The sequence below is a fragment of the Astatotilapia calliptera genome, chromosome 18 (assembly GCF_964374335.1).
Source record: "Astatotilapia calliptera chromosome 18, fAstCal68.1, whole genome shotgun sequence".
NCBI lineage: Eukaryota > Metazoa > Chordata > Actinopteri > Cichliformes > Cichlidae > Astatotilapia > Astatotilapia calliptera.
The window spans coordinates 21573405-21595650 of NC_137439.1; the positions used below are offsets into that span (position 1 = coordinate 21573405).

At 41.5% G+C, this 22246-nt stretch overlaps 1 protein-coding gene across 1 annotated transcript in view; it reads left to right on the forward strand.

Moving 5' to 3' along the window:
- Positions 1 to 22246, forward strand: part of ece2a (endothelin converting enzyme 2a) — a 100888-nt gene that overhangs the window by 29669 nt on the left and 48973 nt on the right. Inside the window, exon 3 of the mRNA XM_026148927.2 lies at positions 17275 to 17558. Coding sequence (XP_026004712.1) covers positions 17275 to 17558 — 284 coding nt within the window. The remainder of the gene's footprint in view (positions 1 to 17274; positions 17559 to 22246) is intronic.

Below are 22246 nucleotides of genomic sequence, written 5' to 3' on the forward strand. Positions count from 1 at the left end.
GGCTTAGTGAGTATTAACTCTTTGCGACCAATTTTACCAACTGTTTAGCAAAGTGTGCATGAAGAAGCCTCATTGATTTCCACTTGCAGCAACTGCCCAGTTATGGTTAAGTCATGGTTTGCAGTATGATACTAAATTTATCTTGCTATGTGACGGTGATCACTTCCACAAGGGAGGAATGGAAGCCAAATTTTCCTTCATTATGTTTAGGAGACCAAGTCTCTTTATCAGGAATTGTCTCTGTGATGATTCATAAATGTAGTGCCATGCAAAATCTATGCAAAAGCAAGTATGCTAGCTACAAATACTTTTTTTTAGGTTGCTTGAAAAAATGAAATGATCTATGATTTTTGCCACCTTTGTCCCCATGGTCATTGTTGTGTATTCAAATTAACATCACAAATGAATTTAGAGTTGTATTGGTGACGACATCAATAAATCCATAATGTTTGGGGTTGTCTTTACTTTACCTCTTTTAGGTCACACTCATTCACAGTTTTGCTGAACTTTTCATTAACTCACTCAGAGGTGCTTACATTTCCCAGCTACCCATATCCCATATTCCCAGGTTGATCTGATATCCTCGTGTTGGTGTTGTTCCCAGATCATCATACTAAATGTTGTTCCAGGATCAACATTGCAAGTGACCAATCAGAATGTTGTGACGTCATACTTTTGCGACTTTGGGAAAAACCGGCGTAAAACAAAAAACTGTACTAAAGCTGCGTGAAACCGCCTCTGTCTGCCGATCAACGGACCCTGACCCTAAACCTAACCCTAACCGTAACCCTTTAATAAACAGTAAGCAGAATTGATATTGTCCTTGCAACATTGGAATTTCATAAATGCACGAATGGCTTGGCGCGCAAAAGAATAACGTCACAACAATGTGATTGGTCACTTGCAATGTTGAACCTGGAACAACATTTTCATGATGGTCTGGGAACAACACCAACACGAGGATATCAGATCATCCATATTCCCATATCCCCCTGAGAGGCGATAGCTTCACCGTAGATCATCCTCCTGGGCTAGAAATAAGGACAGCTCAGTCAGAGGACTCCAGTGTGGTAACCTCCAGTAGCATGACATCACCATCTGATACCAACATGCTGGCTCAGACTCCTACGAAGCTTTGAATGTGATTGTCACTGACTCCCTGACAAAAAAAAGTTATGTCCAGGCTGATCCGCTGTTCATCCACAAATACCGATTTTAATCTGCATTCAGCATTATTGTTTCTTTTTTTATGGGTTTTCTCATGGGCATTTTGTGTATTTTGTGTGCATCTTGTGTAATATTAGTATTACTGCTTATTGAGGACGGGAGGGGCTGCTTAGATGCTCTGCTTTTAGGAGGACAGGTTATTATAAAGTAAAGCTTTTTAATCTTTTTAATCTCTAAGACACATGCTTCTCTCTCTCTCTCTCTCTCTCTCTCAGAATACCTTTAATTTAATCTGTTTTATGAAAAAATCCTCCTCTGTTTTTTAATATTAGCAAGACATTCTAATTTATTATGAAGTGAAAATATTTATGTAATGATGAGCAAACAGTGGCAAACAAACTCGAAACGAGGCAAAGCCTTCGAGGCAGTCAGCTCGAGTTTCACTGCATCACGCTCACATAACATGACTCCTGCTCCTCCTGTCTTATACTAAACTCACAATTTGTAATTTGCTGCCGAAAGCAGTGCAGTGCCAGCAATGTACAGACTCTAATCTAACTTTTGTTTTAATTCATTACACTCAGGGCTTTTTAAATGCAAAGCAACAGACAGACAGTGATACCAAGGTGTATTCAGTGTGTATACTTGTGTGCATGTCCATAATAATGTTGCTGCTATATTATTACTACATCCTAAACATCTCCATCACAACAATACAAGATTGTAATAAATCAGTCCAGGCAGTATACATTGACCCTAGGGAGAGGAAATGGGACACAATTTCACCTGGTGTTTGTTTGTTGCATGGCTTCCTGCCACTCCAGCCTCCTCCCCCAGTGACAAACATGCTTGTGAGGTTAATGGGTCACCATAAAATTCACCATAGGTGTAGCTGTGAGCGTGAATTGCTGTGCATCTCTCTGCATCTCGTCCAGCTCAGTTTATCCCTGATAGGCAAATATAAGAAGATGAACAGAGAGATACTGCATGCATTGGTTTTGTATTGTGTTACCCTTGCTTGATTAGTGAGCCAGTCGCTAGCTTCTACAACTGTCATTTGTTCTCTCTCATAACAACAACAGGAGCTGTCTAAGAAGATCGCTGACACAAACACTATCTGTAAGCAGATAGTATATATACTAAGCACACTGACCACTTGCAGCATAAAATGAAATTAGGTATCTTAATGTTAATGCTGATAACTTTTTAAATTCTTTTCCCTTTGGACGCCTGCTAGACAAATAATTCATACAAACTATAGATTACCGTGACAGTCTGCTAGCTACCAAAGCACAATGCACAATCGCAATCGTCTTTGTGACCAATTTCACGCTACAGACTGCCAGCAACCACTCACAACCAGTTGGAGATGACTGGTGTTTTCCACATGGCTGCCAACAACTCTTTAGGCCTGCGTTACTGGTGTCTTAGTTTCATTGGTGATTCCTGATTGGCTGTAGGCGTAGGCCTCTGTTTCTCAGTGTTAGCCCTGCAACAGGTTGGCAACCTGTCCAGCATGTACCACACTTTTTACTCTATGACAGCCAGGATAGGATTAAGCCCCCACAATGAATTGGATAAGTGGAAGATGGATGGATATATTTATTTATGTGCTGTTTAACATTTTTTTTACTGTATTTCTTGTACTTCATGATTTCATATCAGTTATTTTTTGTAGTTTTGGCGTCAGCCCATCCGTCAGCACAGCATCAGTGTTGAAAACATTGAAACTTTCTTGTAACCTACTCTCTGCTGTGTGTTTGTGTGTGGCAGACAGAGTGTGTGTGTGTCATTGGTAGCAGTTCAAGACTGGTGCCAGATTCAGCGCTTAGTCTGGCACTGCCTTGTCAAACAGAGCATGTGTGTGTTGAGACTTGGGACCTGTGCTGGCTTTCTCATCAAGTATGCAGTTGGAGTCAACGCTGCAGCAGAGATGCCTAATAGAGAAAACCAGGGGGGAGAAGAGAGAGTTGGAGAAAGACTCCAGAATACGTCATACCACCCTCTCGCTTCCATCCCCTGCTCTCTCCTCTTTTTATCCTTGCACTTGTCAATTACGCCTTTTCACACTTTTCTATCTAAGCCTGCTCCTCTTCTACATCTCTTCCCTTTCAATCTCTACCCCACCCACTAAATTCCTCCGCTCTTATCCTCATTCATACCCCCAGCCATTCATATCCCTCACTCTCTCATTTCCACTAAAATGAATGTCATTCATAACTATCTCTCGATCCACTGCAGCCTGGAAAGAGCTGTTCAGCAGCCGTCCAGCTATCTGTGACACTCACAGCTCCTCTTGGAGTTCCTGTTCCCCATGCCCATATAAGTACTTCCTCAAGGCTAAGTTAGTGACATCACAACGTTGGCCTGTCATGAGCAGTTTTAGTAAAAGGTCACAGATATTTCTTCAGGGAGATTTTCTGTCATTTGTCCTGTGCGCTATGTATCGTAATGCGCTCTCCAGTCGGGAGATACCAGTGAAATTGATATTGTTTCAACCAAAGTCGGACTTCTCATCGTGTCCTCGTTCTCACCTCCTCCACTTCAAGTTCTTACTTTTCTCATGGACGAAGAACACTCAGTATCTGCCAAACAGGAAGTGGTCATGATTCAGTGAGAACAGATTATCCTGTGTGTTGTGTTGTTTTTGTACGCGTTTGTGTGTGTATCATGTTGTACAGTCCAATTCATGTTTATCGTAGCCACTTGTAGCACTGTCTTGTTTCACCCATCTTCTAATATTCAGAGCTTGAGTTAAATAAATATGGACAGATCTGAATCGCAAAATGATAAATAACAGTTTCCTCATGAAGTATCAGCCAAGCAGCTGGAAGATTTGATGAATCGGTGTGTGTGCGCGTGTGTCTGTCAGAGAGTGATGGAGAGTAGCAATGACGCATTGGCATATTGCATGTAGCAGCAGACCAGAGGAGGGGACGAAGCATCCAGTATTAATTACCATCTTCATCCACCAACCTGTCTCAGAGGCTGACTCATTCTTCATTAGCAACTTCATTGCTGTCAGCTGCTCATTGGTGTCTGCGAACCACACTATCATACCAGAACACACTGCAGTAACCATTCTGGGTAATGCTAAATGCAGCCTAGAGATTTGAAAGGATGGAACTGATGCTAAACAAAGACATTCTTTACGAACCAAAAAGTGTTTTTAATGCCGTGTCATGTTTTTTCTTTACGGCGTCACCACTGTAATACCAAGGCTGAGAATAAGGCTGAGAATACTGGTTTGAATTTGCCTTTTTAAGTAGACATCCAGTGTTCCTGATACACTTAGGACCAGTTGGGTGTAACACACTGTCGTAACACATTACGGTTCTAATTTCAGTAATCAGTGAAGTTTTCTTTGGGTTTGTTTTCAGCTTTGCATTAATAATCCACCCAGTCTAGGCACGTAGCTGCCCCGCCCTGATCCCGGTTCTGCTGAAGGTTTCATTCTTTTAAGAGGTTTTTCTTTCCCATCGACACCTAGTGCTTCCTCATATGGGATCATCTGATCATTGGGAATTTCTCTTACACTGTAGGGTCTTCACCTTACAGTATAAAGTGCCGTTATATAACTGTTGTAGTTATTTGGTGTATAAATAAAACTGAGTTGAAAGTATTATTCAGAATTTCATTAAACTTGCACACAGTGGTCACCTAATAAGTCTTCACCGGTATTGTGCAGACGGTCCGGGTCACACTTGTCTTTGCACGTACTATAACCTGTGAATTGCACCCTGTGATGGATCATAAGCTGGAAGAGTTACGTTACTAGCTACGTTACTTTTCTGGAGCCTCATCTTGAGCTCAGCTGCTTAGGAGGCTCCCTGGAAGCCCAACTCTGCAGATATGTCAACCATATATCAGTGCAATCATCAACTTAGAGCCGAATGATTTAGAGATTTCTAGAAGGGCCTTTGACTTAAATCTCATATTCAGATCAGGCTGTGACACTGTGACACTACAGGGAGACATGCTATTTCCTCCTGCAGCAATCAATATGCTTGGTCAGCCATAAAGCTCCCACGGTGGACTGAAACCTGATCCATACTGCATAATCGCACCAAGGTCAAGCAAGAGAGCCATTTACATATAGACGCAGGCACCTTGAACTGACAAACTTGCGTGCCAACCGGGCAGATAATTAACCAGTCAAGTCAAGTTTCGGCCAGTATGAGTATGTGTAAGTGCAGTTTTGTGTGACAATGGTTTTTGCAGTGGTGTGCGTGTGTGCATACATGCCTGTGTGTTTAAACCTGTGAATACCTGTGCTTTTTTGCCGTTTCATTTTCTCACAGACGCGGCCTTGGTAGGTGGCTAATTGAAAAAGCCTACACTGCTGTTACCTTTTCTTTCCCCTCACACATAATGTCTGCGCGCATGTCTGTGTGTGTATTTGTTATCTTTGTGTTTCCTGTTCACAGCATGTGCCAGACTATTTACCAACTTCACTGGTTTTGGCCTCATTTAAATAAGATTTTTTTTTTTCAAAATGTCATTGAAACGTTTATCTTGTGTCTGTGTTCTCTCTGCTGTACTTCCCTATTTTATAAGTGTGTGCTGTAGGTCACAGTACAGGTGAGCTGGACTAATCTCAGATTAAAGAGGATGAAAAAATTGAGTCCTGCAAACTTGATCCCACACACACACATGCACACCCTCAATTTCTTGCTGAATCACGACCTTCCAGTCTGCTGCAACGCCACTGACTGACAGATTAAAACACTGCCACTCAAGCAGCACAGCTGGGGACACACACAGGCTGAGGCTCTAGTGTAGCCTGATGGAAAAATAAATATTGATATATGTGCAACTGCAATTTAGGTGCACATAAAACCGTCTTGCTTGAATACTTAGTAAAAACAAACCAGATAGTCACCTGTGTTTAAAAAAAAAAAAAAAAAAAAAGTCTAGTATTTGGTTGTATGATTTAGAAAAAATCTATACAAAATATACAAAAATGGTAATGAAATTATATTTGTTAATTAGGTAATTCAATTCATCCATCCATTCTCCTCTTTTCATCCAATTCACAGTCACAAGGGGGTTGGAGCCTATCCCAGCTGGCATAAGGCAAGAGGCGGGGGTACACCCTGGACAGGTTACCAGCCTGTCACAGGGCTAGTAGTATTTTATATTCACAATTAACCTAATCCCACCAAGTGCATTATCTTTGGACAGTAGGATGAAGCTGGATTACCCAGAGAACAGCAATGCAAACTCACATCAGTCTTTATCATTGCTAGTACCTGATTGGACCCTGGTTTGCCTCCAGAATGGCCTGAATTATTTATCCTCAGAGATTTTTGTCCATATTGACATGACAGCTACAGCAGCTCCTTATTACAGTTCTGTTGGCTCGAATGTCTTTGTTTGTAGCTACTATCTAGCTGATTGAGTCACTGCGGAAATCTTATTTCTCTCTCCTTCTTGTTCCTCTCATATTTCCTCCGACAGACTTTTCAGTGCTGTTGTTTTATACCTGCTTCAATTCTGTTGCAAAGACATTGGGAGTTGCTATGATTCCCCATGGCAGCAAAACAGTTCTCTTGAACCAGGCTAACTCAGTGCTTAAGGTGGCAATAACCCTGAAAGACTTAAAACGGACAGGAAATGTGGCCACATTAAGGTTACTTTTCTACCACTCATATCAAAATCACTGCAGTGTCTTTTCTCCCCAGAGCAATAGAAAACCCACAGCGTGGGTCCGCAAAAAATATTGGGTGCTGCATCGATGCCATCCATGGTAGGAAAGACCCGGATCTATTGGAGATGTGATGAGACACGTCCTTTCCCTTCAGAGGACATCCAGAGATCTGAATTTGTCACGCAGCTGTGTTTGTGACAGAGGATGCCATGATGTGATGAAGAGCGTGCTGTGATATGCTGCAGTATGTGGGCTGTTGATGGATCTTATGAAAGTTTCTTTTTTCATTACTTTATTTTGCAGCCACTTCAGTGGGATGAAAACTGGTAGTCAGAGAGAAGTGGACACAATAGACCCGCCGCATGAATAGTAAATTGTCATCGTAGTTATTGATCTACTCGCTTAATTGTGCCATCGTTTATTATGTTGAGGAAGGATCGGCTGTAGTTGTTGTCATTGTTGTCAGCTGATCTGCAGTGATACACCTGACTCATCCTGTGTGTTTGCCCCCCCCACCCCCCCGCTGGCTCTTGAGTTACACAGCGAGGGGAGATCACATTGCATGATTTGGGCTCACATCGTCTCTCTGTCTCACTCTTTTACTCCCACTTTTAGTCTCCCCTAGTGCCGTCTTCTCGCCCACTTTGTCTGACAGCTGCCCACCCTTTACTGTTAGTGCTCTCTCCATTGTTCTTGATCTCCAAACTTTCACCAGCACAGTTGGTTTTTTGGCTCTTATGTGACCCCGTTAAGCACGGAGAGGATTTTTAAATGTAGCCAGTAGAGCTGCAGCTTCCACCAATGAGTGTTTTTCTTGCGCAGGGTTTGGAGTGTAAAGCACTCGCACCTCCAGTTTAAAAAAATAATAATTTAAAAGTGCTTGTTGAAAATGCTTGACTCTTGGTATTGTATGAATTCTGGCAATAAGGCATAAATAGTAATATAAAGATGGAGGTGGGCGGCTATCGATAACTGTTAGTTCTGGCGAAATGAAGCGAGAAAAGATGGCTCTCCCTCCTCTTGTTGCCATTTACTAAGCTCCCCTTTCTGGTGCCTGTTGGTGGTTTTGGATCAGATAGAAGCTTTAGGCGACATGCCACAACAGAGAGGCAGATTCATACAGTGGAGTCCTTCCAAAAGTCCTCCATCACTCATACACACAGGCACATAGACACATGCAGCCATGCACACACGCGCACTCACACTCCATCAAACAGTCACACTATCACGGGCACACACTTAATTATTCAGTCGCTAATTATCTTGTATGCCCGGTTACATAACTGAAGTTGCTTTTGTGAGTGGAGCGAAGAAGACACTCGTGAGGAGAACTTGCCGGAAGAGCCGAGCTTTTGAGAGAATTTTATCTGGCTGCTGATGCAACTTTTCTGAAGCATCTGAAACTGCTTGGAAAAAAAGTAATTTCAGTGAAGAATATCTAAATCTGGGGTTGCTGCAGAGATGGTGTCAGAGATGCCAAATGCAACACACACACGCTGAACCACACAACTGTTTTCAGATTTCCACCTGATGACTTATTTGGCTGTGTGATCGTAAGAACACTGGGTTTGTACTTAGTTTGACATACTGAGACGAGCCTGGTTAGTTCACCCAGTTGTTGTTTTCTCTCCTTTGCTCATCCTCCCGCCTTCATCTCACACTTTCTTTAACATCTTGCTTTATCCATTTTCTCAACCCCCTCTTCTTCCCTTTTTCCTGCCACGTTTCTGTTCTGTTGCTCTTTCATGTTTTCCTTTTTATTGTGACCTGTTTTTCAGACGTCTCTTTTATCGCTGCCTATCCTTTAATTTTATTACTCCACATGTCCCCAGTGTCCTCATCTATTGTTGGCTGAAATTCTGTCCACCTTTATTTCACCTGTTTCCGCTGTTAATCTTCTCCAGTCTCATACTGTCTCGAATTGCAGCTGAACATGCTTTAACAATCTGATGCTGTTGGCAACTGTCCTCTTACCTGTCAGTAAAATATAAATGGACCGGTGCTCAGTGAGGCCGCTTTTGTGCTCTAACTGAGGCAAGGCAAGTTTATTTTTGTATAGCACAATTCAACAACAAGGTGATTCAAAGTGCTTTACAGAGACATTAGAAACAAGAACAAATAAAAAGCATGATTTAAAATTGATTAAAACAAGCAAATAAACTAACTAACTAATTAACTAACAAACAAACAAACAACAGTATATAAAATCAAAACAGATAAAATCAGAACAGTAGATAAAATCAGTAGTTAAATGTAAGTTTTGAAATTTAAGCTTAAAGTGTGGATTTGGTGCTTTATTCAAATGCAGCTGAGAACAGGTGAGTCTTCAACCTGGATTTAAATAAACTGAGTGTTTCAGCTGATCTGAGGCTTTCTGGGAGTTTGTTCCAGATATAAGGAGCATAAAAGCTGAATGCAGCTTCTCCGTGTCTGGTTCTGACTCTGGGAACTGATAAAAGACCGGATCCAGATGACCTGAGGGATCTGGATGGTTCATACTGGGTCAGGAGGTCATTGATGTATTTTGGTCCTAAACCATTCAGAGCTTTATAGGCCAGCATCAGAACTTTAAAGTCTATCCTCTGACGGACAGGCAGCCAGTGTAAAGACCTCAGAGCTGGACTGATGTGGTCCACTTTTTTGGTCTTAGTGAGGACTCGAGCAGCAGAGTTCTGAATGAGCTGTAGTTGTCTGACTGATTTTTTAGGTAGACCTGTAAAGATGCTGTTACAGTAATCAAGCCTACTAAAGATGAATGCATGGACTAGTTTTTCCAGGTCCTGTTGAGACATCAGATCTTTTATCCTTGATATATTCTTGAGGTGATAGTAAGCTGACTTTGTTATTGTCTTAATGTGTTTTTCTAAGTTTAGGTCTGCATCCATCACTACACCCAAATTTCTCGCCTGGTTTGTGGTTTTTAGATGTATAGATTGAAGTTCTCTGGTGACCTGTAATCGTTTTTCTTTGGCGCCAAAGACTATTACCTCAGTTTTGTTTTTGTTTAGCTGGAGAAAATTGTGGCACAACCAGTCATTGATTTCCTCAATGCATTTACCAAGAGCCTGTACAGGGCCTCGGTCTCCTGGTGACATTGTGATATATATTTGTGTGTCATCTGCATAGCTGTGATAGTTTATTTTGTTGTTGTTTATAATCTGTGCCAGTGGGAGCATGTAGATGTTAAACAGAAGGGGTCCCAAGATGGAACCTTGGGGAACTCCACATGTGATACTTGTCTGCTCAGATGTGAAGTTACCTATTGATACAAAGTATTTCCTGTTTTCTACGTATGTTTTGAACCAGTTTAGTACAGTTCCTGAAAGACCTGTCCAGTTCTCCAGTCGTTTGAGTAATATGTTGTGGTCAACTGTATCAAATGCTGCACTGAGATCCTGAGCACACAAAGCACATTTTAACTGCAGGGCACATTCACCCATTCACACATACAGCACTTTATTCTATGCCTTTAAGCGCTTTCCAACTATCACACACACTCAAACTCAAACTGATCGACAGAGCTGGAGAAATTTGTGTTTCAGCATCTTGCCCATGGAATCAAGCCACCAACCTTCATGGTTAGTAGATGGACGACTTTACAGCCACATCCATCATGACATCACCTATTTTGTGGGCTACATTTTTGTGCCTTGATTTTGACATTTGGACTGGTACCATCTTGGTGTTTTGAAGCCTGAAGTGATCGTATCTAAATAAGAAGGTAGAGTACCAAGTTATAAGCTAGCTAGATTGGTAAGGAAGGTGCGTATAATAACTGTAGTCCTGGACAGATATTATGAAAGAAGAAATTGGCTAAAGAGACCATAACTGTGTTTTTATGTGTTTCATTTCTTCTGTAAAAATAGATATATTCATTCAGTTCAGTTCAATTCAGTATTATTTGTACAGCCAATAATCAACAATGGACGATATGTGCGTGCATGCGCAGACTTTTTGATGGGCAGAGCAATGTAATCATGCACAGACTGATTTGCACGTTTACAACACAGAAGAAGTCCAAACATGAACGAACTACTCCCCCCCCCCCCCCCCCCCCCCCCCCCAAAAAAAAAAAAATTAGGGCTGTCAGCGTTAACGCGGTCATCACAATTAATGCGATTACAATTTTTACCACGCTCAATCCATCTGGAGCGCAGAATGAACAAACTTGGTACAAACTGCCCGAAATGCATTGACCGAGCCATTTCAGGGATTTTGAGTCAGTCTGCGCTTCAGATGGGTTAATTGTTAATCGCGTTAGTCGTGATGACGGCGCATTAACGCTGACAGCACTAAAAAAAAACAATGAAGTCGCCAATTTGGGATTTCTTTGGCTTTAAACTAGATGAAAGAGGTAAACCAAAGGATGTAACCAAAGTGGTGTGCCGCTTGTGTAGACGTATAGTGCGAGCAAAGTACTCAAACACGACTAACTTGCATGAGCACGTACGTGTCCACCATCTGGCTGAGTATGCTAGGCTATCACCAGCTTCTGCAGCTCCATCAACAAGCATTTGGGCGCACTCTGAGGAGGGTGCCTTTGCTCGCAGATGAAAGAGGGTGCTGTTAAAACAGCGCTATTATTATTATTATTTTCTGTTGAGTGTTTCTATTAGCACCATCGTTATTAGCAATCTTACTCATGAGCAAATAAATAAATAAATCGCCCTTGCAAAAACGATCGCCCATGGGCTTAGCCTTTCGGCGATAGTCGATATATTCGTCTAATTGCCCAACCCTAATAGAGAGCCTTTAGGGTAGTTTCACAAAAACATTTAGGTGCTGTATAAATCTGTCAGGTGGCAGGGAAATCCCTGATCTATTGGAGATTTGAGGAAAGAGGTGTTTTTCACTCGAGAGGATGCAGAGATTTGACCACAGATCTCACTACTTACCCACAAATAATACCAGTCACTCCCAGGGTTGTGGTTAGCACAGAAGATAACTGAAATACAACCCAAGTCTTTCTGGGCACCACCTCTCTTTGCACTCCTCTGTCAGGAACTGTAGATTTAAGGGAGCCCCCACACTGGATCTTTGCACCAAGCACACTACAGTACACAGGACAGACCAGCCTCTATAAAACTTTATGCACTTCACACTTTTATCTTTAATACTACTACTCCTAGAATATATACTTTTAACTTTTTGAAGGACTTGTAGACATTATATTTTAGAAAGCTGTTGAAGCTGTCTTAAGGGCACTAAAAAATCTTTGGTCTTGTGTCATCTGCAGCTACCTAAAAACTCTATAAAAGCTACAGAAATAAAAGATTAATCTCTCCACATATTTGTGTTTGAGTTTGTGTAAAAATGCTTCATCATATTGGCCTAAGCAGTCATGCATCAGTGAAGAGATAAGAGTAGGTGCTAACTTGGGCTATAGGGAAGATAACAAGAGATAATTGGTTAAAACAAGGTCCCATGTGACTGTCCAAGTTCATTAGTGTTTCAGTGCACACAGAAACCCACACACACGTGCCGGCTTCTCGTGACCCGATGCGACCGCTCAGTGAAAGTTAATCACCAATTATGCGCACAATTGTTAAATTTACAGTTGACTACCTAAGGGAAAGTTCTTCTCTGCTTCCATTTCTCGAGTTTCATTAAACTAGGCTAACGTATAACATGTTGCTTTTGAGTTGCAGCTGAGCTTTGTGAAGTGTCACCGTGGTTTCAGTTTACCTCAGGCTAGCCCACAGCCTGGGCGTGCGGGGGCGGCGGAGCTCGGTGTTGTTGCTCGAGTGAACATCACCTTCTATCAGCACTGGCCACGGTCGCCTTAATGTGTCCAAACCAATCTGGGATATGAATGAATAGTATGCATGCCTCTGACATCATGGAGTTTCCACTGCTGTGCTCGGCTCACCTCAGAGATAGCAGCTTTGATATTTCACACCACTGGCTCGCTTGCAGGGGTTCCCCACCCACCACCCCTCCTTACCATAGATGGACTCTGGAGAGATGCTGTTTTTGTGGATGGCAGTAATCTTAAAGCTCAAAGGTCAAATACCCAACTGCCTGTAAACAAGTTACATATACATTACATATATATATTATAAAAGAGCCATATATTTTTGTTTTAAAACAGGCTCTAAATTTGAGTCTGAATCCATGTTGTTGCAGCATTTGCATTGGGAAAAAATTCTTTTGAGACTTTTTGTAATCAACAAGGTTTAGATTTACCAGTGCACGTTCTGCTGTAACAGCATTATGTGCAGGTTTGCGATAAATGAGGTGCACACCTGTGTAGAAACCTGTGGAAAATAACAGAACTGTTGCCAGGTGTTAATCATGCTTGTAGTCTGGTTCAGAAATGTTATTCCTGGCACTTTTTTCATTTTTGGAAAGCCAACTGTGTACAAGCAGAGGAATTCAGTGTTATTCCAGTGGATTACCTCTGAGGTTTCCTTTCCTGTGGTGTATCTCCACAGCTGTCCAAGTCGCGTGTTATGTTGTTTATTGAATATCAAAGGCTTTGTGAAGTCAAACAGGTGACCTGATACCATTGTTGTCTGATAGAAGGAACCACCTCCATGTTTGGGCAACATTTCTCTCAGTGCTGGCAGCTCGTTTACTTCCTGTCTTATTTAAAAAAAAAAACCACACACACAAACTTGTTTGTGTTGGATTACAGTTTATAAATGGATGCAGAAAAGCAAACAGTGGATGCACTTGAAGCAACAAACTGTTTATATATGTTGCAAACAGATGACTGTTGTACGCCACTGTTTGTTTTTGTATTTTGGATGGAATGGCATGAAACATTTTAAGTGCGGGAGGACTCAGATTTTCCATCACACACATGCACACACAGGAGGAGGTGAAATGACACCTCTAACTTTAGTCTCCCAGCCCGCCACTCTGAATAATCCAGTTAGGATGTACTCTCTGGCTATCAGGAGGTTTTAGCTGCCTCGCTTCCAGCCAGAGGAAAAACAGACTTCAGGCTGCAGACTGACCTAAACTGGCCTGATGTCCTAAATGAACCTTTGTCACATAAACACACATAGTACATGCACTCGCTAACCCCACCAACATCCTAATCTACTATTTCTTAACATTTTCAGGCTTGCCACCCACATCAAGAGAGCCATCATACTTTTTTTTTTTAATGAATGATTCTGCAGTAAGAAGGATTTGAGATGTTTTGTGAAATAAAGTTCTGCAATGTGTTCTTTTAATATTTGCATTTATTAATATGAGAACCAACAGCCTGAACTCTAGTTCAAGCCCGTAACTTTAAATGGTTTATTTACAGCCTCCCTACACACGGAATATAATAAAGTGGCAGTAATCCAGTCAGATTTCTCTTCTTTGGCTGTGTGTCTGCAGGCAGATTGAAGAGTCTGTGTGTTTGTGTAAAGGTCGGAGGTTGCAGGGGGTACCGGCTGATGTCACGGACCCAAAAAGAAAGTAGTGTCTTTGATGACAGCCTGGTAACTATAAATGTCGTGACAACCCGTAGGAATGAGCCGTCATGTGACACCCCATCTTTGGAGCCAAGTGCATGGAAAAAGAAAACATGCACACACGGCTTTGCCTTTGGGGAGACCCCTTTGGAAACAATGTCTGGCTTGCTTGAGGATTTGAGAGGGTGAGCAGAAGTGATTTGATCTACTCAGTAAAACACCAAATGCGGGCATGAAGCGAGGCTTTGTTTTTACTGCATAGTTATTGTGAAATTAGCCGTAATGTTTCCCAAATGTTGAAGCCACTTTTGTTTGTGCCTTCTCCGGCTATGTTTTTTTTATCAGGTTGCTTTTCTTCATGTAGTCTGTTTTCCAAAGTTGTTGCCTGTTGCTCTTGGCAGAGGCAAAGGGAGATTAAACTTATCTAAAATAACCTGTTGAGGCTGCGTAATTCAACTCTGGCACCTCCTCTCTTATTCCAGTCATCCATAAAGAAAGTGTTCAACTATTTGACTCTGACCAGCGGTGTTGACATATTTTCCTCCCTCGTCCTGAAGCCAACTTCTCGGGGAGAGCCATCAGGGACTACATGGTTCCAGCTCTCTGATATCTGGAACACACACTCTCACGTCTTTCCCTGTGAATGCACACTGATCACAGGTCAGGTCTTTGGCAGTAGTTTCCAATCAGGGGTGCAAGTACTTCAGGGCTACTAAGGCAATAGTCAGGCAGCAAGAATAGCTCAACTGGTAGAATGAATTTATTATTAGTACTGAGAAAACTGACTAAAACAGAACAAGCCTTGCAAGAACAAGCTTCTGGACTTTCACTGGGCCATTATATTGACAACACTGATTATTTTCTTTTTTTGCCATTCTGTTGTAGATTTGCTCCTGTTGCATGACCCAGTTTTGACTGAGCTGTCCCAGCTGTCAGACAGACAGCGTCACATTAGACTCTAGAATACTTTGGTATACAGAGGTCTTTATGGGCAACAACTCAATGATTTCAAGGTGCAGTGGCTGCAAATTGTCACCCCTCCACCACTTGGTTTTAGGCGTTTGTGCTGAAATGCTTGTGCTCCACTTTGGTCCAAAGGTCATTGTTCCAGAAATCTTGTGGTTTTGTTCAGACCCAACTTTGTAAACCTGTCTTGTTCTTTTTAGACAGAAGAGGCTTTCTATCCGGGACCCTTCCAAACAAGCCATATTTGTTCAGTCTTTTTCTAATTGTGTTGTTACAAACGTTAACATGCTAACTGAGAGCTCCACGGAGTGAGATGTAGCTTTTGTTTTCTCAGTTTCTCTGAACATTTCACGATCTGACCTTGGGACGAATTTGGTGGGACGTCCTCTCCTGGGAACACTCGCAGCTGTCTTGAATGTTTCCCACTTGCGAATAGTGTTTCTCACTTTATAACCCTTCCCATATTGATGGGCAGCAACAGTTGCTACTCCAAGTTTATTGCTGACGTCTTTCATCCTTGGCATTGTGTTAACACTTACCTGAGTGCAGCCGGTGCTTTCACAGGCTGATGGACAATTAACCAAGTACCCACTTAATTCCTGTGGAAGCAGTACTGATGTAGTTATTTTTTCACCCATTGCTTCGGCGTTAAACAAATAATGCCATGATGTAATATGTCATGTGATTTTGTAGTGTTGAAATTTTATTTGCCTAATTTTAGGGCCTACTTATATCCTGATATTCAAAACCTAAATTGAAAGAGCGTGGACTTTATTACTAAGCAGCAGGACAAGTCTTCTGTTAAAACTTTTAACTAATCACAACTGAATCCTAGTAAGCTGAAAGTTGTCCAAACCCAAACATTTGATCATTTTTTAGTCCATCTTACAGCGCTGAGGGGGACATGAGATGAAAAAGTTTGGGTACTGCTGATTTATATGAGTTTAGCACTTTATTTGGTGCAGGAATTTTCTTTCATTCCTGGGATTTAATGTAATTCAGTATAATATTCTTGCTATTTCAATTCTGACTTTATTGCCTTGGGTTTCACATCTTCTGTCTTCATGTTGTTTGTGGCTGTCAGTGTGTGAAAATGAATTCCAGCTACAAATATACAACATCTGCACATGTACTGCACACATACACACCGAAATAAATGGCAAATGTGTTTTTAGTGTGAGGCTGCAGACACTTGCACACACACTCAGACACACATGGGGTTTTTTCAGGCTGGTAATTAGTAGAAGCAGTAAGGTGATAACAAGCGCCAGCCACACGTTTGCAACCGAGGTGTCGATGCCAACATGCTGCTGGATATCACAGCCCCGCACTTTATCACACTTTCCTCCCTCCCCAGACGGATAACTCTTAAATACAGATGCATGCTCATGCGTGCTTTAAAAAGTGCAAGAAAATATGATCATGCTTGACACATCTTCAGCTTTACAGCAAACAGAACATGTGCATCAACATGGTGTATGTCCCCCACAAGTCCTCCTCCTACTCTTTTCTTTCCCTCCTTTCCTATCATCTCCACCCACTGCTCCTCCTCCGACTGCATGATTTGAGTCATATGATTCAAAAAGGTGAGAATCTACATTCAGCAGATTATTTTCATCTTGTTACCCTTACATTTCTTTTGTCCTCTTTCTTTGGATGCTCTGGTTTCGTGCACGTGGTGCTTGGTGACAAAGTTGAAACCTTGTAGCTGGCGATGATCTCATGAGTCTGACATCACTTCAGCATAAGCTGCACCCTCTGAACGCACATTTACATGACCGCCCTGAAGTGTGAGGTTTCATACTAAATAAGTTTGATGAAACAGAGACTTTGTGTGTGTCTCTTGTGCGGTGCCCTGGAAGGCTTTATGTAATTACATCATGCTATAGTGATCATGTGATTGTATAACTGCAACTTGAAAAATATATGGGTCATTTGAAACATCGGATTCAGACTTATCCTTTTATGTTCCCTTCTCCCCCGTGCCATCATCTCTCCCCTCCTGACCTTTCATCTCTTGTATGTGTCTTGCACTTTTCACTTGGCACTGGCTCACTTTGTTTTATTGCTCTTCCACAGGTTGCGGAAACAGCAGTATGAGTGGTGACATGTACAGCGCTGGCTATCATACTATTGCCAACATAGATTATTCATCTGTGTGCATCAGGACAATGAGCGCCAGGTACAGTCACTGCCCAGGTATGACATGGCATCAGATGGACGTGCGTCAGCTCTCCTTCCCGGATTCCTCCTTTGATGTCATACTAGAGAAGGCCACCCTGGATGCCATCATGGTGAATGAGAAAACGCCTTGGGAGGTTTCATCTCAAACTGCTTGTTCCATTCACCAAGCACTCACAGAGGTATTTTTGAAAAACTTTTCCTTCCAGAGGTTCGATATTTTGTGGGTTGAGGTTCTCTTGTTACGTCGGATTACTCACCAAAAATGTTTCTGCTTTCTGTTTGTGGGAACCTGAGAGTTTTTGTGAAAGCACATTTGTTTTCCCACCTGGTGCCTACTGAGAACTAGGGCTGCCACGATTTGTCGACTAGTCACGATTACGTCGACTATCAAAATCGTCGACGACTGATTTAATAATCGACGCGTCGTTTGAAGCTTTGTAAGATCACAAAAGACGCAGGAATAAGTGGCAGGATTTAAGAGTGTAATAACGGACTGAAACAGAAGATGGCAGCATTGCATGTACAAGGATGTCAGCTACCGTTAAACCCCGAAGAAGAAGAAGAAGCAGCTGTGTCCCAGAATTCATAGCGCGGCCCAGCGCAGTTTCCAACAATGGCGGCAGCTGGTTAGTTTTAATGTTACTCTTATTATTCTTTCTGGGTCACAAAATAAACGTTTAACATATTTTCAGGCGAGAATGTAGCTGTGTAAACCTCAAATATCTGCTCAGTTTATCAGGACACCACATATTTTCAAAAGCGCTCCGACGTTTTCGGAGACGTCTGTTACCCACTAGCTCGTTAGCGAGCCGGGGGCTAGGCTCACTAGCGCCGTGAGAACACCCGACTCCCCGCAAATCGTTTTCAAACCCACCGCCGTCTTTCGCTACTCAGGTTAAATATATATGAGTCACTTAGATAACTTAAAATGTTATTGTTTGGCTTTTTTTTAGTATTTTATTTGTTCCTGAGTAAATCAGTTTGTCTGAGATTAAAGTTATAGTTTTTACACAGCTGAATAAACATCAAGCAGACAGCTGATTATCAGAAGTGTGAGATGCTCCAGAATTTACTCCGGTGTCCTGTTATATTTTAGATAGCAAGGAGTTTATTAAACTTCACCGAAACAATCCACAAATTTCATTAAAATTTAATAAACTATCATCTTGTCTTTATTTTTAGTTAGCACAGACCTTAAACACTTAAAGCTGTAAGCTAATGATAGTTATATAAGAGCAGATGCTGCTGGTGCAATAAGCTGTAGTTTTGCGTCCAATGGATCTGATTAGTCGACTAATCGCAAAAATAATCGGTGACTAGTCGACTATCAAAATAATCGTTTGTGGCAGCCCTACTGAGAACTCACTACCACTCACCACTGCAGCACTAGTTTATGGTACAGTCCAACCATCACGTGGTAATTTGCTTTCAGTTACAGCAGGTTTTTTTCAAACTTTAGAAAACATGATAACAGGAACAAAACAAGGATCTGTAAATGAAAACCATCAACATACTCAGATTTTTCAGATAATTTACAGATTTATTTACAGTTGTAAACAATAACCCATCAGCCTTTTACTGCTGATGGGTTATTGATGGGTGCAATTCAAACCAGAGACGCAAATCCCTTTTGAGGTTAAGTCAGGAAGGGCATCCTGGTTTAAAACTGCCAAATCAGACACATGGAGCTACCCACAGTGGTAATCAATTGTGACAAGGAAGCAGCATTCATTCATTCATTCATTCATTCATTCATTCGAAATATCATGGTTTCAGAAAAATCATCAATTTGAAACAATGTATGTTTTCTCTAAGTTAATTAAGGTCAAAATATTATCATTAGTAGTATTAATGTTGACATTTGTAGCTGATGCATGGCAAAGTTAAAAAATCAAATGTAAATACGTCTAAACTGTATATTTGTCCGTTTTTACAGAGCTGTCCTTTGCCTGTTTTGCAGGCCACTAGTGTCGCTACACACCTATGATGGTTTGAGAGCTGTTTTACGGCGAGCAGCAGTACGGTTTATTTGTAAATGACTTTCTGACAGTGAAATTAGTGGCACTTTACATTTCCACTCCACAGCCCATCAGCGTAGTGGCAAGAAGCTGAGTGCCCTTCAGCTGCTCGCCTAAGCACTAACTGCCACTGTGTCAATGTGACAATGACAATGTTTTGGTCATTTGCTGTGCTTGACCTTCGCATATTAAGACAAGAGAGCTCCACTATTAACTGAAGTAGGAAACTTGTGATTTCTGAATGGGGAAGAATTACTCATGATGTACTTACTGAGCATTTGAAGAACGGCTAAGTAAGGTATAATTCATTATTTATGTTAAAATGACAGGTGTATAGAGTCTTACGTCTAACACACAGCCTATAATTACAGTAAATGTTACAGTGGAAAAGGTCACAGAGTGTGACTCATTTTAATGGAAGCAGCTTGAGAGCACTAAGTAAAAGTGATGTTAATGCAGATTTGAAACATTTGCATTTTCTTGTGCAAAACCTTAAAATTACACACAAATCAACAATTTATAAATGAAAGTAGTATGAAGCTTTTCCGGTGACTATTACCATTAATATTTGCAGTTAATATCAGGGTCATACGTAGGCTGCTGATTTGAATTAAGCAACAATAAACGATAACTATTTTGACCGACATTAAAGTCATGTAGATTTACGTTTTGTAAACTATGATTATTTTACTGGACATAAATCAAATATCTAAGATTAAATGTAAACTCAAGAGTGACTCAGAATGAACTATATTACTGTCTGTAGGTGTGAATATTAAAAAACCAAGTGAGACAACATGGACGCAGGTGACCTCATCACACAGCCACAACCCTTCATGCTCGCTGTTATACCTCCTGAACGATAGCTGCAGCTGCTCAGACAATGCCTCCACATTGCACTGGTACAAAAGGTGAAAGCGTCAAAACCAGAAGCAAAGAAATTGCTTTTTCCCCTGACATATCATTAAAATAGCTGTAGAAACCAACACAGTTGAACAATCGTGTCTTCCACTCTGTTCCAACGGCGCGGCACACCGGGTTTACAAAACCCGAGAGGTGCACAGCATCCAGTAATGGCGGCTTGTAAAAGCGGCTGTGATGTCAGTTTCATCTCAGCTTTGTCGTACAGTGCCGTTTGCATCAGTGATGCTCTACTGTAAAACAATTCAACAACTCCAAAAGTAGCCAAACATTCGAGAGCTTTGCCATGTTGTGTTATGTGATTACTTGCAGCCCGAGTTACAATATGTGCTTAAATGAATTCATTTGAACTTGAAGTTTTTCTCCTAATCATCCATCCTAATAGTTACAGCAACAAGTGAGTGAAGTGCTTTAAATGATACACCAAGAAGAAATGTTATTAGATTAGAAGTATTTAAATGTCAGTTTTTTCAAGTTATCCCAATTTTTAATGCTTAAAGCTTAACCGAGGACAACCCTGACTTGTGAAGTAAACAAGGATATAGACAGTGCTGTCTGTGGGCCCAGTTTGTAGGGACGGTGACTTGGGTGTTTTCCTCTAACAGAAGGAAGTATTAAAGAAGGATCAGTGAGTGTGATTGGTGGACAGATGGGAGGATTTGAATTCCCTTCTAGAGGAGTGAAGCTGAACTCATGAAGACGCCTGTTTAAAAGCCATTTCAATAAGAAGCTCAAGTTCCCAAGCACCCTTTCTCCTTTAATTTTTCTCAGCTGCCTCATGCTCGTGGCTATCCCTCTGCTTCATGTTGGTTTACATGTATCTTTATGAACTTCTCTGTGATCACAAGTACACAGCAGTGTTTTTGTCTTCAGCACTAGTGTACGTTTGCCGTCTCACTCTGGCTTTTATGGGCACAGACAGTCACGATTCTTGTTTATGTGTGAGCGTGTGTTTAGCAGGAATGTGGGTGGCGGCTTCAGAGCCTACTTTCAATTCTTACAGAAAGCATTTTCACAAAGCGGAAAAAGGGGACAGACGGAGGGAGACGCGAGCGAGAAAGAAAGGTGAGAAAGAAAAGAGGGAAGGTGAGAAAATGGTGAGCATAGGAGAGAGTGATGAAAATGAAGGAGATCCCTGAAGAAACTTTTGTTGAAATCACAGAAGAAAAGAAGAATTGGTGGTGGGGAGGGTGGGGGGAGTGGATGACAGCAGAGGAGAAAGGAATTGAGAGAGGGAGAAAAAGAGAAGGAGTGGGAGACAGAAACCAAGACTGACAGAAAGCTAATGAGCAGTGCGCCAGTGTGAGACGGATGAGAAGAAGGTAGCAAAGGAGAGGGAGAAGCTGAGGGGAGGGGAGGAAGAACAGTGCAGAACACTTTAATCTAAAGCCTGCTTTGAAAGAGATTCCCAAAGATTAATCGTGTTGAGTTAAAAAATAAAGAAATATACCAGAGAAAATTGGTGAATCATGTCACTTTACACCAGCGGACTGTTATTTCTCATCAGTATGAGAACAGATCGTATAAACACAAGGCTGAGTGTACAAAAGTTGAGGCAAAGTGCATATTTTGTTAATTATTTCAATAGTTTCTGTGTAACATCCAGAAAACTGGTCATGGACAGCCATCAGCCTCGTCGTGTGTGTGCTTGCACTTTGCGTGAGACCTAGCCCTGGCCAAACATTGATAAGCCAGACACAAGACTGTGCGACACGGAGTTATTAAATTCAGTTTTATTTACATTTTATCTACGAAATCACAGCAAAAGTTGCCTCATTGTGCTTTATATTGTAATTTAAAGACCCTACAGTAATACAAATAAAAATGGGACCTCCTTCGGGCAAGAGCTTTGGCGACAGTAGGAAGGAAAAACTCCTTTTTAACAGGAAGAAAACTCAGTGAGAAGGAGGCTCAGGGAGGAGTGGCCA